At 71.3% G+C, this 12,491-nt stretch overlaps 1 protein-coding gene across 1 annotated transcript in view; it reads left to right on the top strand.

The window, feature by feature from the left end:
* The window catches only part of Muc5ac (mucin 5AC, oligomeric mucus/gel-forming), a 31,647-nt gene extending 26,362 nt beyond the window's left edge, over positions 1-5,285 (top strand). Inside the window, exons 38-51 of the mRNA XM_070009630.1 lie at positions 460-638; positions 736-823; positions 944-1,047; positions 1,208-1,239; positions 1,608-1,779; positions 2,073-2,174; positions 2,381-2,418; positions 2,651-2,773; positions 3,007-3,108; positions 3,445-3,558; positions 3,738-3,783; positions 3,883-3,991; positions 4,518-4,778; positions 5,096-5,285. Coding sequence (XP_069865731.1) covers positions 460-638; positions 736-823; positions 944-1,047; positions 1,208-1,239; positions 1,608-1,779; positions 2,073-2,174; positions 2,381-2,418; positions 2,651-2,773; positions 3,007-3,108; positions 3,445-3,558; positions 3,738-3,783; positions 3,883-3,991; positions 4,518-4,778; positions 5,096-5,285 — 1,660 coding nt within the window. The remainder of the gene's footprint in view (positions 1-459; positions 639-735; positions 824-943; positions 1,048-1,207; positions 1,240-1,607; positions 1,780-2,072; positions 2,175-2,380; positions 2,419-2,650; positions 2,774-3,006; positions 3,109-3,444; positions 3,559-3,737; positions 3,784-3,882; positions 3,992-4,517; positions 4,779-5,095) is intronic.
* The last annotated feature ends 7,206 nt before the right edge of the window (positions 5,286-12,491 follow it).

The raw sequence follows: 12,491 nt of genomic DNA, 5'->3' as shown, positions 1-12,491 counted from the left end.
GGTGGGGGGCGGGGGGGAGCAGCCCTAGCCACCCTGTCCCGGTGCTGTTGGCCCTCAAGGGGATCCTTCTAGAAGAGGACAACCGTCCCACGCTGGGTCCTGAGGGCTGCCCTCAGGCCTCCCAGCACAGCAGTCAGTGCTGGAAAGCCGGCGTGAGGCGGGCCAGGGCCAGGCCACTCTGTGTCTGAGCCTTCTACCGGCCTCTTCTCACGGACGTGGGCTCGGGTAGGGCCCGGGCGGCAGGCGGGTGGGGCGTGTGCGCAGGAAGGAGTGAGCTGGCGGGACGGCGACCCGCACACAGCCGTGCGGGACGGCCTTTGTCCCGGAGGCCGGCTGGCCAGGCCCAGGGGGCCGAACGGAGCCCGCCTCCAGGGGAGTCCTCCCTGGGGGACACTCAGGTCGGCCGGTGGCCGGGGAGGCGGTGCACTCACCGGCGCGTCCGTCCCGCCCGCCCCCCAGCGTCTTCCAGCCCTGCCACGCCTCCGTGCCCCCGCAGCCGTTCTTCGAAGGCTGCGCCTTCGACCACTGCTACAGCACGGACATCCAGGTGCAGTGCTCCAGTCTGGAGCTCTACGCGTCCCTCTGCGCCTCCTTCGGCGTGTGCATCGACTGGAGGAGCCGCACCAACGGCTCGTGTCGTGAGTGCCCGCCCGGCAGCGCCCCAGCCTGGTCCCGAGGGGAGGAAGCCGCGGGGGCCGGCTGGGGCCGCTGCTCAGGCGCCCGCTCCTCCCGCAGAGTTCTCCTGCCCTGCCGACAAGGTGTACCAGCCCTGCGGTCCGTCCCGCGTCCGCTACTGCTACGGAAACGACAGCGCCAGCATCTGGTACAGGACGTGTCCTACGGTGCACCTCAGAGCCACACGGAGACCCCGGCCAGGCCCCCCCCCGGCTTGGGGGCGGGCACGGAGGCCCCCCCCCCCCCGCTGACCCCCTTCTCCCCACAGGGCGCTCCCTGAGGCTGGCCCCTTCACCGAAGGCTGCTTCTGCCCTGACACCATGACACCGTTCAGCAACGAGGTCCCTGTCTGTGTGTCCTCCGAGTGCCCTGGTACATGCCGTGGGCCGGGCCGGGCCGAGGCGGGAGCAGGGAGGTGTAGGGAGGGAGGGGCAGGGCATAAAATGGACCCCAGATCCTTCCCTGGCTCCCCGTGGGTCCCCGCCCCTCCCTGTGGCTGCCCAGAGTGACCACCTGGCCTCTTTTCCTGCAGTGTGTCTGGGGCCCCGCGGGGAGCCGGTGGAGGTAAGCGCCCCGCCAGGATGGACACGGGGCAGCGGGCACCACGGGGCTGTGTGGGGCTGTGTGGGGCAGCGGGCACCGCGGGGCTGTGTGGGGTTGTGTGGGGCAGCGGGCGCCGCGGGGCTGTGCGGGGCTGTGCGGGACTGGACGGCCTGGAGGCCCTCTGCTGTCCTGCAGACCCCGGGGTGCCTGTGGCCCCCCGACCTGTCCTCCGCCCCGGAGGGGCACGGGGGATGCGGGAGCGCCCCAGGCTCGCCCCCACCCCTCCCCTTGCCCGCCCCCAGCCCCACCCGCCCGTGCCGTTCTGGCTGCGGCTGCCCTGGGGCCAAGCTGCTGGCCCACAGCAGGTCCCGCTCACCCCTCCCCCGCAGCCGGGCCGCACGGTCAGCGCTGACTGCCAGGAGTGCACCTGTGACCCCGCCACGCTGGCCCTGAGCTGCCGCAGGACGCCGTGCGCCCTGCCCCCCGTGTGCCGAGAGCCGGGCTTCGTGCCGGTGCCCGCGGCCCCAGAGGCTGGCCAGTGCTGCCAGGAGTTCAGCTGCGGTGAGTGCGGGGGGAGGGGGAGTCCTGGGGGCACAGGCGCACCACCACGGGGGGGGCACGTACTGGGGTCACAGGTGCACCGCTGCCCAACACACCCCGCAGAGGGGCAGGGGGCGGGCGCGGGCCTGCCCTGGGTCCTGCCTCCACCCACCGGGCGACCAAGGCAGGCGTTCTCCGGGCGTGGGGTTGGCCGCAAGCGTGGTCTCCCAGGACACAGATGCTCCTGAAGACCCCCGTGGGGTTCAGCTCCCTGGGACAGAGTGGGCCCCGCTTCTAACTGCCCCCCCCCACAGCCTGCAACTCCAGCTACTGCCCCGAGCCCCTGGACTGCCCCGAGGGCTCCATCCGGGTCGTGACCTACGAGGAAGGCGCCTGCTGCCCCAGCCAAAACTGCAGTGAGTGTCCCGACCCTGTGCCGGGCCCCGTGGGCCCCGTGGGCTGGGGGCCTAGGCCTGGGACTTCCCTCGGCCTAGCCAGGACCGATGCTGGCCGGGGCTCTGCCTGGGAGGGCTGGTGGGGAGCGGCAGGGCCGGGCCGGAAGGTGCGGGGTGGGAGGGGCGGCCAGGATGGCCAGTGTGTCAGCAGGTGTGATTCCCAACAGGCTGGCAAGTCTGCAATGTCAACGGGACCCTCTACAAGGTGAGGAGGACTCCAGGCCTGGGCTTCCCTCCCCTGGGTCCCGCCTGCCCCTGAGGCTCGGGAGGCACAGCCGCAGTGTGTGCCGGTGAGGGGCCTGCGCTGGACCCCGGTGCCCAGCGTGGTGAGGGGCCTGCGCTCGACCCCGGTGCCCGGCGGTGGCGCCACAGGCAGCCCTCTTGGGGCAGGATGGCCCGGGCCGAGCCCACTAACGCCCAGATCCGGGCTTCTGCAGCCGGGCGCCATCATCCACTCCAGCCTCTGTGAGACGTGCAGGTGTGAGGCGCCCAGCGACTCTCCCGTGGACACTCTGGTGGTCAGCTGCGAGACGCAGCACTGCGACTCCCACTGCCCCCTGGTGAGTGCTCGTGCCCGGCTCCGCCCCCCACTGCCCCCTGGTGAGTGCTCGTGCCCGGCTCCCCCACTGCCCCCTGGTGAGTGCTCGTGCCCGGCTCCGCCCCCCACTGCCCCCTGGTGAGTGCTCGTGCCCGGCTCCGCCCCCCACTGCCCCCTGGTGAGTGCTCGTGCCCGGCTCCGCCCCCCTCCTCCGCGGCGGCCAGCCCCGCTCAGGCCGCTGTCCTCCTCCCACAGGGCTTTGAGTACCGGGCCCGCAGCGGTCAGTGCTGCGGGTTGTGTGTGCAGAAGTACTGCGTCGTAGTGAACTCCAGCAGCGATGATGCCCACCTGGTCCACGTGAGTGGCCACCGCCATGGGGCGGGCGGGCGCCTGAGGGTGCGGGCTCTGCCTTGTCCACTTGGTCACAGCTGTGGGGTGGACGGGGCCCGCAGGTGTGGGCTCCAGGCTTCTGTTGGGGCCAGGTCACTGCAGCCCCTCCCACAGGCTCCAGGAAGGCCCAGCGTCAGGGTGGTGTGTAACACAGGCCCGGAGCAGGGCTGAGCCGGCAGGGCCCTGGTGTGTGGGGGCACTTGGGAAGTTGTCCGTGTCGGGCGTCCGGCTGGGCAGTGCCCGTGCTTCCCAGGGAGCCGCTCCCGGGGAGAGCCGCTCACCTGTGGCCCGGCCTCCTTCCAGGCTGGCGAGATCTGGACGGAGCCCGGGAACGGCTGCGTGACTCACCGCTGCGAGCGGCGCGGGGACCGGCTGGAGGTGGTGACGAAGGTGGCGTGCTCCGCCAACTGTTCCCAGGCGAGTGCTGGGCCTTGGCGCCCTGGGCGTCCCGGGGAGATGGGCGCGGGGCGCGGCCGCCCGCGGGGCCGGCAGGATGGCTGCCCACCTGTGTGTGCCGTGGGGTGGGGGGCTCCCAGACCGGGTCCCCACTTCCCCCTCTGGCTTTCCCCACACTCATCGCATCCTGGTTGGCACAGGACCAGGACGGCCAGGAGAGCCACGCCTGCCCACAGATAAACAACGGTGAGCGACGGGGGCTGCCGGGCGGGCCCTCCAGCCCGGGAGGCCAGGAGAGGCCAGGCGGGTGCTTAGACGCTGCCCACCTTCCGTGCCCCTCCCCAGGGTCCAGCTGCACCGTGCACCACAGGGACGAGACCGTGGAGCAGGACGGCTGCAGCGGCTCCGTGCGCGCCTCCTACTGCCAGGGGCACTGCGGGGAGTCCACGTCCAAGTAGGAGACCCGGGCCCGGCCCTGAGCCACAGGGGTCACGGTGGGGCTCAGAGGCGGGCCTGACCCTGGGTGTGGTCAGGTCCGTCCAGGGCCCCAGGCGGTGGGGGGAGTGGAAGGCCCGGAGCCGGGAGGAGGGGTAGGGCGAAGGCTCGTCCAAGGACTCCTAAGGCTCGGTCCCTGGGAACATGCGGGTGCGGGGTCCCTGGCCCGGGGTCCCTGGCCGTGCCTGGGTGGTAGGCAGTGCCGCTGTTGGCTGCACCACCGTCCTAGCCCCGGGGTGGTTGCAGCCCGGGTTGGGTCTCCAGCCCCGGGACCCGGCGGTCACAGCCGGCTGGAACTGGCCCAAGAGGACTGAGGGGTGAGTCGGTGGCGGATGATAGCCCAGAGCTGTGCAGGCCGGTGGTGAGGTGGCTGTGCCTGGCGTGGTGCCAGCTCATGGGGACAGCCGGCCCAGGGCACCCGCCGGGTGGCCGCAGTGGGCTGAGGAGCCCACTCGGGGCCCGGTGCTGAGCACGTCTGCCCGCAGGTACTCCCTGGAGGCCAACACGGTGGAGCACAGATGCCAGTGCTGCCAGGAACTCCGCACCTCCCGGAGCAACGTGACCCTGCGCTGCCCGGACGGCTCCAGCCGGGTCTTCAGCTACACCCAGGTGGATGAGTGCAGCTGCCTCCAACAGCAGTGCCAAGGGCCGGGTGGCACCAGCCACTCAGCGCCGTCAGCGTCGCAGCTCCAGACTGAGGAGAGCGGGGAGCGCCGGGCGCGGGAGGGGGGGCCCAGGCCGCCCCAGTAAGGGCCAGTGCCACTCGCGCCGGCCCCGGGGGCAGCCAGAACGTAAGCAACCTCCGTCTCCTCTACCGTCACTCCTGGCGTCCTGGCCCCCGCCTGCCAGGAAGCCGGGCTGCTGGGCAGCGCCGGCTGTGGGCCGGCCCGCCCCTGCACACACACACACAACGCGTGACAGTCACAGACACGGGCCCTGCGGCTCCCCGCCTGCGTCCCGCCCAGGGCCCCGCTCAGGAAACCATCCGTCTCTTCCATAAATAAACTCACAGCCTTTTGCAATCTGTGGACTGTGCATTTTTAAAACGTGTCCACGCATCCAGGCTGGGACCGGGCGGTGCCCTGGCCACCTGGGGGAGCCTGCTGAACCATCAGCTGGAGGACGTGGCCATGCGCCTGGAGCACAAGCCTGACCTGTCCCAAAAGGTGACAGTCACTGCAGAAGCCTTCAAGGGCGCCATTGCCCAAAGAGGCGTCTGGTCAGATGACAGTGAGGGGTGGAGGAAAAGATGAATGAATGAAACGAATGAATGGAAAGTGAGTGAACAAGTAAACGAGTAAGTGAATCAACGTGCGGACAGGACGTGTGAGCCAGTGAGTGAGAGCCAATGAACGAGCCGTGAGCAAACAGGTCGGGCCCAGGGTTCTACGGAGCGTCCGGGACGCAGGCCCCCGCCCGGCGGAGGTGCTCTGACTGCCCTGTGCACCACCTCCCTGCACAAAGCTCCGGACACTGCCTGCTTGGGGCACACCTGTGGGCACGTGTATGTGGCGTATGTGCACACGGTCACGGGTGGGGGCTTGGCAGCCTCGTGTCTTCTGCTTGGAGTGGGTGAGTTTCCCAGCCCTGCCTTCTCGAACACGATGTTCACTGCTTCAAACACACACTGCCTCAGTTTCTCTCCACTCCCAGTGCCGGGCCCAGCAGGGGTGAGTCCCAGCAGGGCCGAGGTCAGCTGGACAGGAGGCGCTCAGCGGCGCTTCCTGTGGCTGCCACAAGGTGGCACATGACCCAGGTCCGCACCTTCTGGCCTAGGGTCCTGGCCTTGAAGCATTCATTCATTCATTCGTTCGTTCATTCGTTCACTTTCTTGCTGGCCCACACACTCACTCATCACGTGCACACTCATTCACTCACACTTTCACTAACGTATCCATCATTCACTTTCACATGCGTTTCCTCACTTGCTTATTCACTCATTTATTCTGGGCCTTCCTGGGTCCCTGGAAGCCAGCCGCAGGGGAACTGAGGCCCTGAGTGAGGGGCTGGGCGGGAGGCCCGGGGTCCTCACACTCCACACCGGACGTCCACTGGGTGTGCCCGGGCTCCTCCGACCCGGCTCTGTCGACATTCACTCGGGCTGGGGCTGTCCTCGGGCACCCCACCGTTCCTCCAGCTCCCAGGCCCCCAGAGGCCCCGAGGCCCAGGGCACGGCGTGCCAGTCCCACTAGCTTCTAGGTCATAGTCCACAGTCCACCCCAGTGCCTGCTACTCACACTGCCATTGGTCTGGCAGGGCCTGCAGGTGGGGGGGGGGCCCACTGGGATCCTCATGGGCCCCGTGGTCCCGCAGGTGGGTGGGGGGCACTGGGATCCTCGCGGGCCCCGTGGTCCCGCAGCAGGGGTGGGGGTGGGGGGTCACTTTGTGGGTCCCGTGACCCCCTCCCATCGTCTGGCCTGGCTCTTTCACCCTCACGGCACAGGTGCCCGTCTGTGGCCAGGCAGGGCTGGGGCTCTCCTGTGTGACCCTTGACCCTTTGTGGCTGGCAGGGGCGGTGAGCGTGGCTGGCCCGGCAGCCTGTGCTGGTGCTGGCCGGCCTGCTGGCCTCAGCCACTCCTGGGCCCTGGCTGAGGGCGCTGCCCCCCGGGGGGGATCGGGTGTCCCTCGGGCCACCTCTTCCTCTCCGAGCAGGGGGACCCTGAAGTGGCTAATCCTCGGGACCCGCCCAGCCCCGCCCGCCGCCACGCCACATCCCTGCCTGGAACCGAGGGGCGCTGACAGGGGGTAACCGGAGAGCTGGCCCCAGCGCAACCCCAGCCGGGTTATGCAAGGGGTTGTTTCTGGAAAGCGTCTCCGAGCTGCGTGTGGTCACAGAGCCTTGGCGGTGCGGCTGCAGGGCCGCGGGGCGTTAGGAAGGGGGGGGCTGCCTCTGGCCCGGAGAAGGAAGGCCTCACTTCAGGAGCTGCCTTGGGGAGCCACAAACTTGAGTTGGGGTTCAGTGCTGGAGACAGGTGTGGGGTTCTAGGGAGCCCGTGGGCCCGGGGGACAGAGGCACGCAGCCTCCCCTGACCTCTCACTCAGCACCCTAGGCTTCACCATCGTGAAAGCCACCAGGAGCGGGGCTCACAGAGCCAGGCCCCGAGGCCCCGAGGAGCCCTGGGAGCGCGGGGTGGGTGCAGGCAGGGGGGCTGCGTCGGGGTCAGCGCGGGGCGGGGGGGCGCGGGCGGGGGGGCTGCATCAGGGTCAGCGTGGGGCGGGGGGGGCGCGGGCAGGGGGGGCTGCGTCAGGGTCAGCGCGGGGCGGGGGGGGCGCGGGCAGGGGGGGCTGCGTCAGGGTCAGCGCGGGGCGGGGGGGCGTGGGCAGGGGGGGGCTGCATCGGGGTCAGCGTGGGGCGGGGGGGCGTGGGCAGGGGGGGGCTGCATCGGGGTCAGCGTGGGGCGGGGGGGCTGCGTCAGGGTCAGCGTGGGGCGGGGGGGCTGCGTCAGGGTCAGCGCGGGGCGGGGGGGCTGCGTCGGGGTCAGCGCGGGGCGGGGGGGCTGCGTCGGGGTCAGCGCGGGGCGGGGGGGCGCGGGCGGGGGGGGCCGTGTCAGGGTCAGCGTGGGGCGGGGGGGCTGCGTCAGGGTCAGCGCGGGGCGGGGGGGGCGCGGGCAGGGGGGGCTGCGTCGGGGTCAGCGCGGGGCGGGGGGGCGCGGGCGGGGGGGCTGCATCAGGGTCAGCGTGGGGCGGGGGGGGCGCGGGCAGGGGGGGCTGCGTCAGGGTCAGCGCGGGGCGGGGGGGCTGCGTCAGGGTCAGCGCGGGGCGGGGGGGGCGCGGGCAGGGGGGGCTGCGTCAGGGTCAGCGCGGGGCGGGGGGGCGTGGGCAGGGGGGGGCTGCATCGGGGTCAGCGTGGGGCGGGGGGGGCTGCGTCGGGGTCAGCGCGGGGCGGGGGGGCTGCGTCGGGGTCAGCGCGGGGCGGGGGGGCGCGGGCGGGGGGGGCCGTGTCAGGGTCAGCGTGGGGCGGGGGGGCTGCGTCAGGGTCAGCGCGGGGTGGGGGGGGCGCAGGCAGGGGGGCTGCATCAGGGTCAGCACGGGGCGGGGGGGCTGTGTCGGGGTCAGCGCGGGGCGGGGGGGCGCGGGCGGGGGGGGCCGTGTCAGGGTCAGCGTGGGGCGGGGGGGCTGCGTCAGGGTCAGCGCGGGGTGGGGGGGCGCGGGCAGGGGGGGCTGCATCAGGGTCAGCGTGGGGCGGGGGTGCGCGGGCAGGGGGAGCTGCGTCGGGGTCAGCGCGGGGCGGGGGGGCGCGGGCGGGGGGGCTGCGTCGGGGTCAGCGCGGGGCGGGGGGGCGCGGGCAGGGGGGGCTGCGTCGGGGTCAGCGCGGGGCGGGGGCGCAGGCAGGGGGGGCTGCGTCAGGGTCAGCGCGGGGCGGGGGGGCGCGGGCAGGGGGGGCTGCGTCAGGGTCAGCGCGGGGCGGGGGGGGCCACGTAGGGGTCAGCGCGGGGCGGGGGGGCGCGGGCAGGGGGGGCCGTGTCGGGGTCAGCGCGGGGCGGGGGGGCTGCGTCGGGGTCAGCGCGGGGCGGGGGGGCTGCGTCGGGGTCAGCGCGGGGCGGGGGGGCGCGGGCAGGGGGGGCTGCGTCGGGGTCAGCACGGGGCGGGGGGGCGCGGGCGGGGGGGGCTGCGTTGGGGTCAGCGCGGGGCGGGGGGGCGCGGGCAGGGGGGGCTGTGTCGGGGTCAGCGCGGGGCGGGGGGGGCGCGGGCAGGGGGGGCTGTGTCGGGGTCAGCAGGAGGGAGACGCTCGGAGGGGGGCGCGGCTGGGCGCTGGTGTGGGCGCTGCCAGCCGGGAGTGGCCTGCGGCTTCCTGAGGGCGCACGGCCGGCCCCGGGGACAGCGTGGGCTGCTGCTGTGATCCAGAAAGGAGGACAGATCCCCGGGCCTTTCCCAGGCGAGCACAGAGCTGAGGCATGGCGGGGTAGAGGGCAGCTTGGCAGGTGTGAGGTCCTGAGTTCAAATCCCAGCACTCCCCTCCCCAACAGCACAACAATGATGGGCAAAGGCGCTGAGTTCCAAGCCCCAGTGGCCGGGAACGGAGCGTGGAGGCCGTGTGGCCTGGCGCGGCGGTGAGTTCCAAGCCCCAGTGGCCGGGAACGGAGCGTGGAGGCCGTGTGGCCTGGCGCGGCCTTCCTCTCACCTTGAAAGAAGCCACCCAGCTCCCACTCCCAGCAGGGAGGAGGCTGGAGCTCACTCTGCCCCAAGGCCGCTCTGAGTCGGGGCTGGACTGCGTGGAGTCCTGAGCCCCTGGGCCGGGGCGGGGGGGGGGGGGCCCACAGGCCCCGCTGACTCCTCCCAGTTACACAGCTCGGGCCCCGGCCGAGCTCCAGCTGGCCGGCCAGCCCCTCCCCTGGCCCGGCCAAGCTTGGCATCACCTGAACTTGGTGTCTCTCACGGGAGCACGCAGGGCCGCGGCCGTAGAGGCCTCAGGGGCCAAGCGGTAGGCAGCAGGAAGCCTCAAGAGGGACAGAAATCCCAGGAGCGACTCCTCCCCTCCTCCCGGTCCCCCAGCCCCTGCCCAGCACCCCGACACCCAGCCCCCCCATCTCACTCACAGGAGGCCTGGCCCGGCCTAGCGGGCACCTGACAACACAGGTAGCTCTGCTCCACAGCCCACACGGCGGCCTGAAGACAGGAGACATGGGGCCGGGCACTGGTGGAGGAGCGGCCCTGCCCTGACACACGCACACACACGCACACGCATGCGCACGCACGCGCCGGGCACTGGTGGAGGAGCGGCCCTGCCCTGACACACGCACGCACACGCACACGCACGCGCATGCACGCGCCGTGGACTGCCGTGCCCAGCCAGGACGCTCTGGTTCGTAGCTCTGCTGGGACCTGGCCACTTGTCCAGGACGTGGCAGGAAGCGGTCCCTAGCCCTCTGCCCCCAGGGTCCCCACGGCTCAAAGCTCTCCCCCGGGCTCTGCAGCAGCAGCAGCCAGAAGGACAGCTTTCCAAGTGTGTGTGTGCGCACGTGTGTGTGTGTGTGTGTGTGTGTGTGTGAGAGAGAGAGAGGCAGACACACACACACACACACACACATGCACACACACCACGGCTCCCTGGCTCCATGCGGGATGTGCACATGGGCTCACCAGGCAGGCCCTCCCTTCAGAAGAGACCTCTCCCCTACCCCCGTTCCTCCTGGGCACACGGCCCCGCATGGCCCCCGCCAGGGGTCACAGGGCAGGGGCTCTGAGCTGAGCGCCCCGTGGAGCTCTGCGGTGACCCCCGAGGCTGGGCCTGAGCAGAGCTGGGTGAGGGATCTCCCCCCACGCCCCCTCCCCCCGGCAGGTTCCCCTGCGCCTCAGTGTTCCTGGCCCCGGGTCAGGTCCGCGCCCGCTGACCGCTGACCGCTGACCGCTGACCGCAGGTGCCTGGAGTGTGTCCTCACCTCTGCCCCTCCTCTCCCGGCACTGGCGCGTCCCTGGCGTGGCCGGCACAGCAGCGCTGCTTGGAGCCAGCCTTGGGGGCAAGAAGACACCTGGGGATGGGCAGGGCCGACGGGGTCACACCTGGGCCTGTCTGTGCGGACGTCCTGGGCGCTCTGTGCCCCTCCCCCAGGGCTGGCCCTCCCCCCAGGACCAGGGCATCTCCTGGGCTGACCTTGGGGGTCATCTTGGGGGGTCCTGGGGCCAGCGGGCAGGCTTGGTGGGGGCGGGGCCATGGGGCCTGGGCACGGATGTGCAGCCCCAGGCGGCACCAGGCCCCTCTCTCCGAGCGAGGTCTCGGGGGTAAAGGCCCCCGCGCGGGCCTTGAGTCAACAGGAGGGAAGGGAGGGCCTGTTTGTCCACGACGCTTGGCTTCCCCGCGCTGCGCCAGGACACCGCGGCCCTGCTCCTGTTTGCTCTCTCTTGTGCTATCTAATCCTGAGCAAATGTGGTGGCGGGGAACCCTTTCTTCCTGGCCCGGGGTCCCGCCCTGCATCCACACCGGTCCACTGGTGCTGGGCCAGGCCTGGGCCACCACAGAGGGTCGCTCCACAGCCCTGGGCCTGGGCAAGTGTGCGAGAGCCGGCACCAAACGGGTGCGCGGAGCCTGGCCAGGGCCGTCCCCGGGCCCCCCGGCCAGCCCCGGTGTGCGGACACAGATCCAGGGCCGTCCCCGGGCCCCCCGGCCAGCCCCGGTGTGCGGACACAGATCCAGGGCCGTCCCCGGGCCCCCCGGCCAGCCCCGGTGGACGGACGCAGAGCCAGGGCCGTCCCCGGGCCCCCCGGCCAGCCCCGGTGTGCGGACACAGATCCAGGGCCGTCCCCGGGCCCCCCGGCCAGCCCCGGTGTGCGGACACAGAGCCAGGGCCGTCCCTGGGCCCCCGGCCCTTCCCCCACCTCCCCTCTGTGTGGCTCTGGCGGGGCTAGGGTGCTGGGCCCTCCCGCCAGCCACTCTTCAAGCTGCAGCCAGCGCAGAGCCCTGAGCGACTTTCCTGATCGGCTTTCCAGTTTACAGCAAAGTTGCGAAAACAGCAGAGATTTCCACGCGTCCCCACCGGGACCTGCCAGCCTGCATTGTGCTCTGCATGCGTCACTGTTGACACTGTCCCTCTTTCCTGAACACTTGCGTAGGGGAAGCACCGTGTGCGCCCCTGGAAACGGGGCAGGAGTCACGCCGGCTGAGTTTGCGTGATGTGCCGCCGCCGCCCAGCCTGAGCGCCCTGCCACGGCGGCTGCCGCCGCAGAGCATCTCCAGGACACCCCCGGCAGGAGAGCATCTCCTGAGTCTCTTCCACCTGGGACCTGCCCTTGGCCTCTCTCTGTCCCTCAGTGTCAGCCTTTCAGAGGGGCGCAGGCTGGACATGCTGGGCAGCACCCAAACCTGGACTGCCGTGCTCGCGTCCACGCCCATGGTGTGACCCATCTCTGGGTCACCGCCTTTGTCGCGCCTCAGGAGGAAGTTGCCATTTCCCCCTGGAAGGAGTGACTGTGGAGGGCGCGTATTAGAGGCCATGGAAGTCCCCCCGCCCCACGCCCCTAGCCACGGTCAGCCCCCCCCCTGCCTTCCCACCTTTTCCTGGACAACGTTGCTCCCTGTCTGAAAAAGCTTTGCCCCTCCCGTGGTTCACGTGTTTTCTTAGCATAGACTTTGTTTTCAGAATGCATCCTCTAAAAGAGAGGAGTCAGGCAGTAAAGTGCGACGACACAGGAAGCTTTGCACTCCTTTTCCCGAGAACCCAGGGGCTGGGGGCAGGGGGAGCTAGCCTAACCAGGAGAGACTGTGAACCAGCTCTGCCAGGCTCTGAGAAGCGACCAAACTGAGGCCTGACAAGAAAACCCACCGTATTGTCAGTGAAGTTCTGTGGGCTGTGTCTCCCCTCTGTGGCCTGTGGCCTCCCCTAGTGGCCTGTGATCTCTCTCTGTGGCCTGTGTCTCCCCTAGTGGCCTGTGGTCTCTCTCTGTGGCCTGTGGCCTCCCTCTGTGGCCTGTGGCCTCCCCTAGTGGCCCGTGTCTCCCCTCTGTGGCCTGTGGCCTCCCTCTGT

This window comes from Dipodomys merriami, unplaced genomic scaffold (assembly GCF_024711535.1).
Source record: "Dipodomys merriami isolate MVZ:Mamm:240054 unplaced genomic scaffold, mDipMer1.0.p SCAF_78, whole genome shotgun sequence".
NCBI classification, from domain to species: Eukaryota; Metazoa; Chordata; class Mammalia; order Rodentia; family Heteromyidae; genus Dipodomys; species Dipodomys merriami.
The sequence above is the reverse complement of the archived record's forward strand: the minus strand, read 5'-3'. Positions and strand labels throughout refer to the sequence as shown.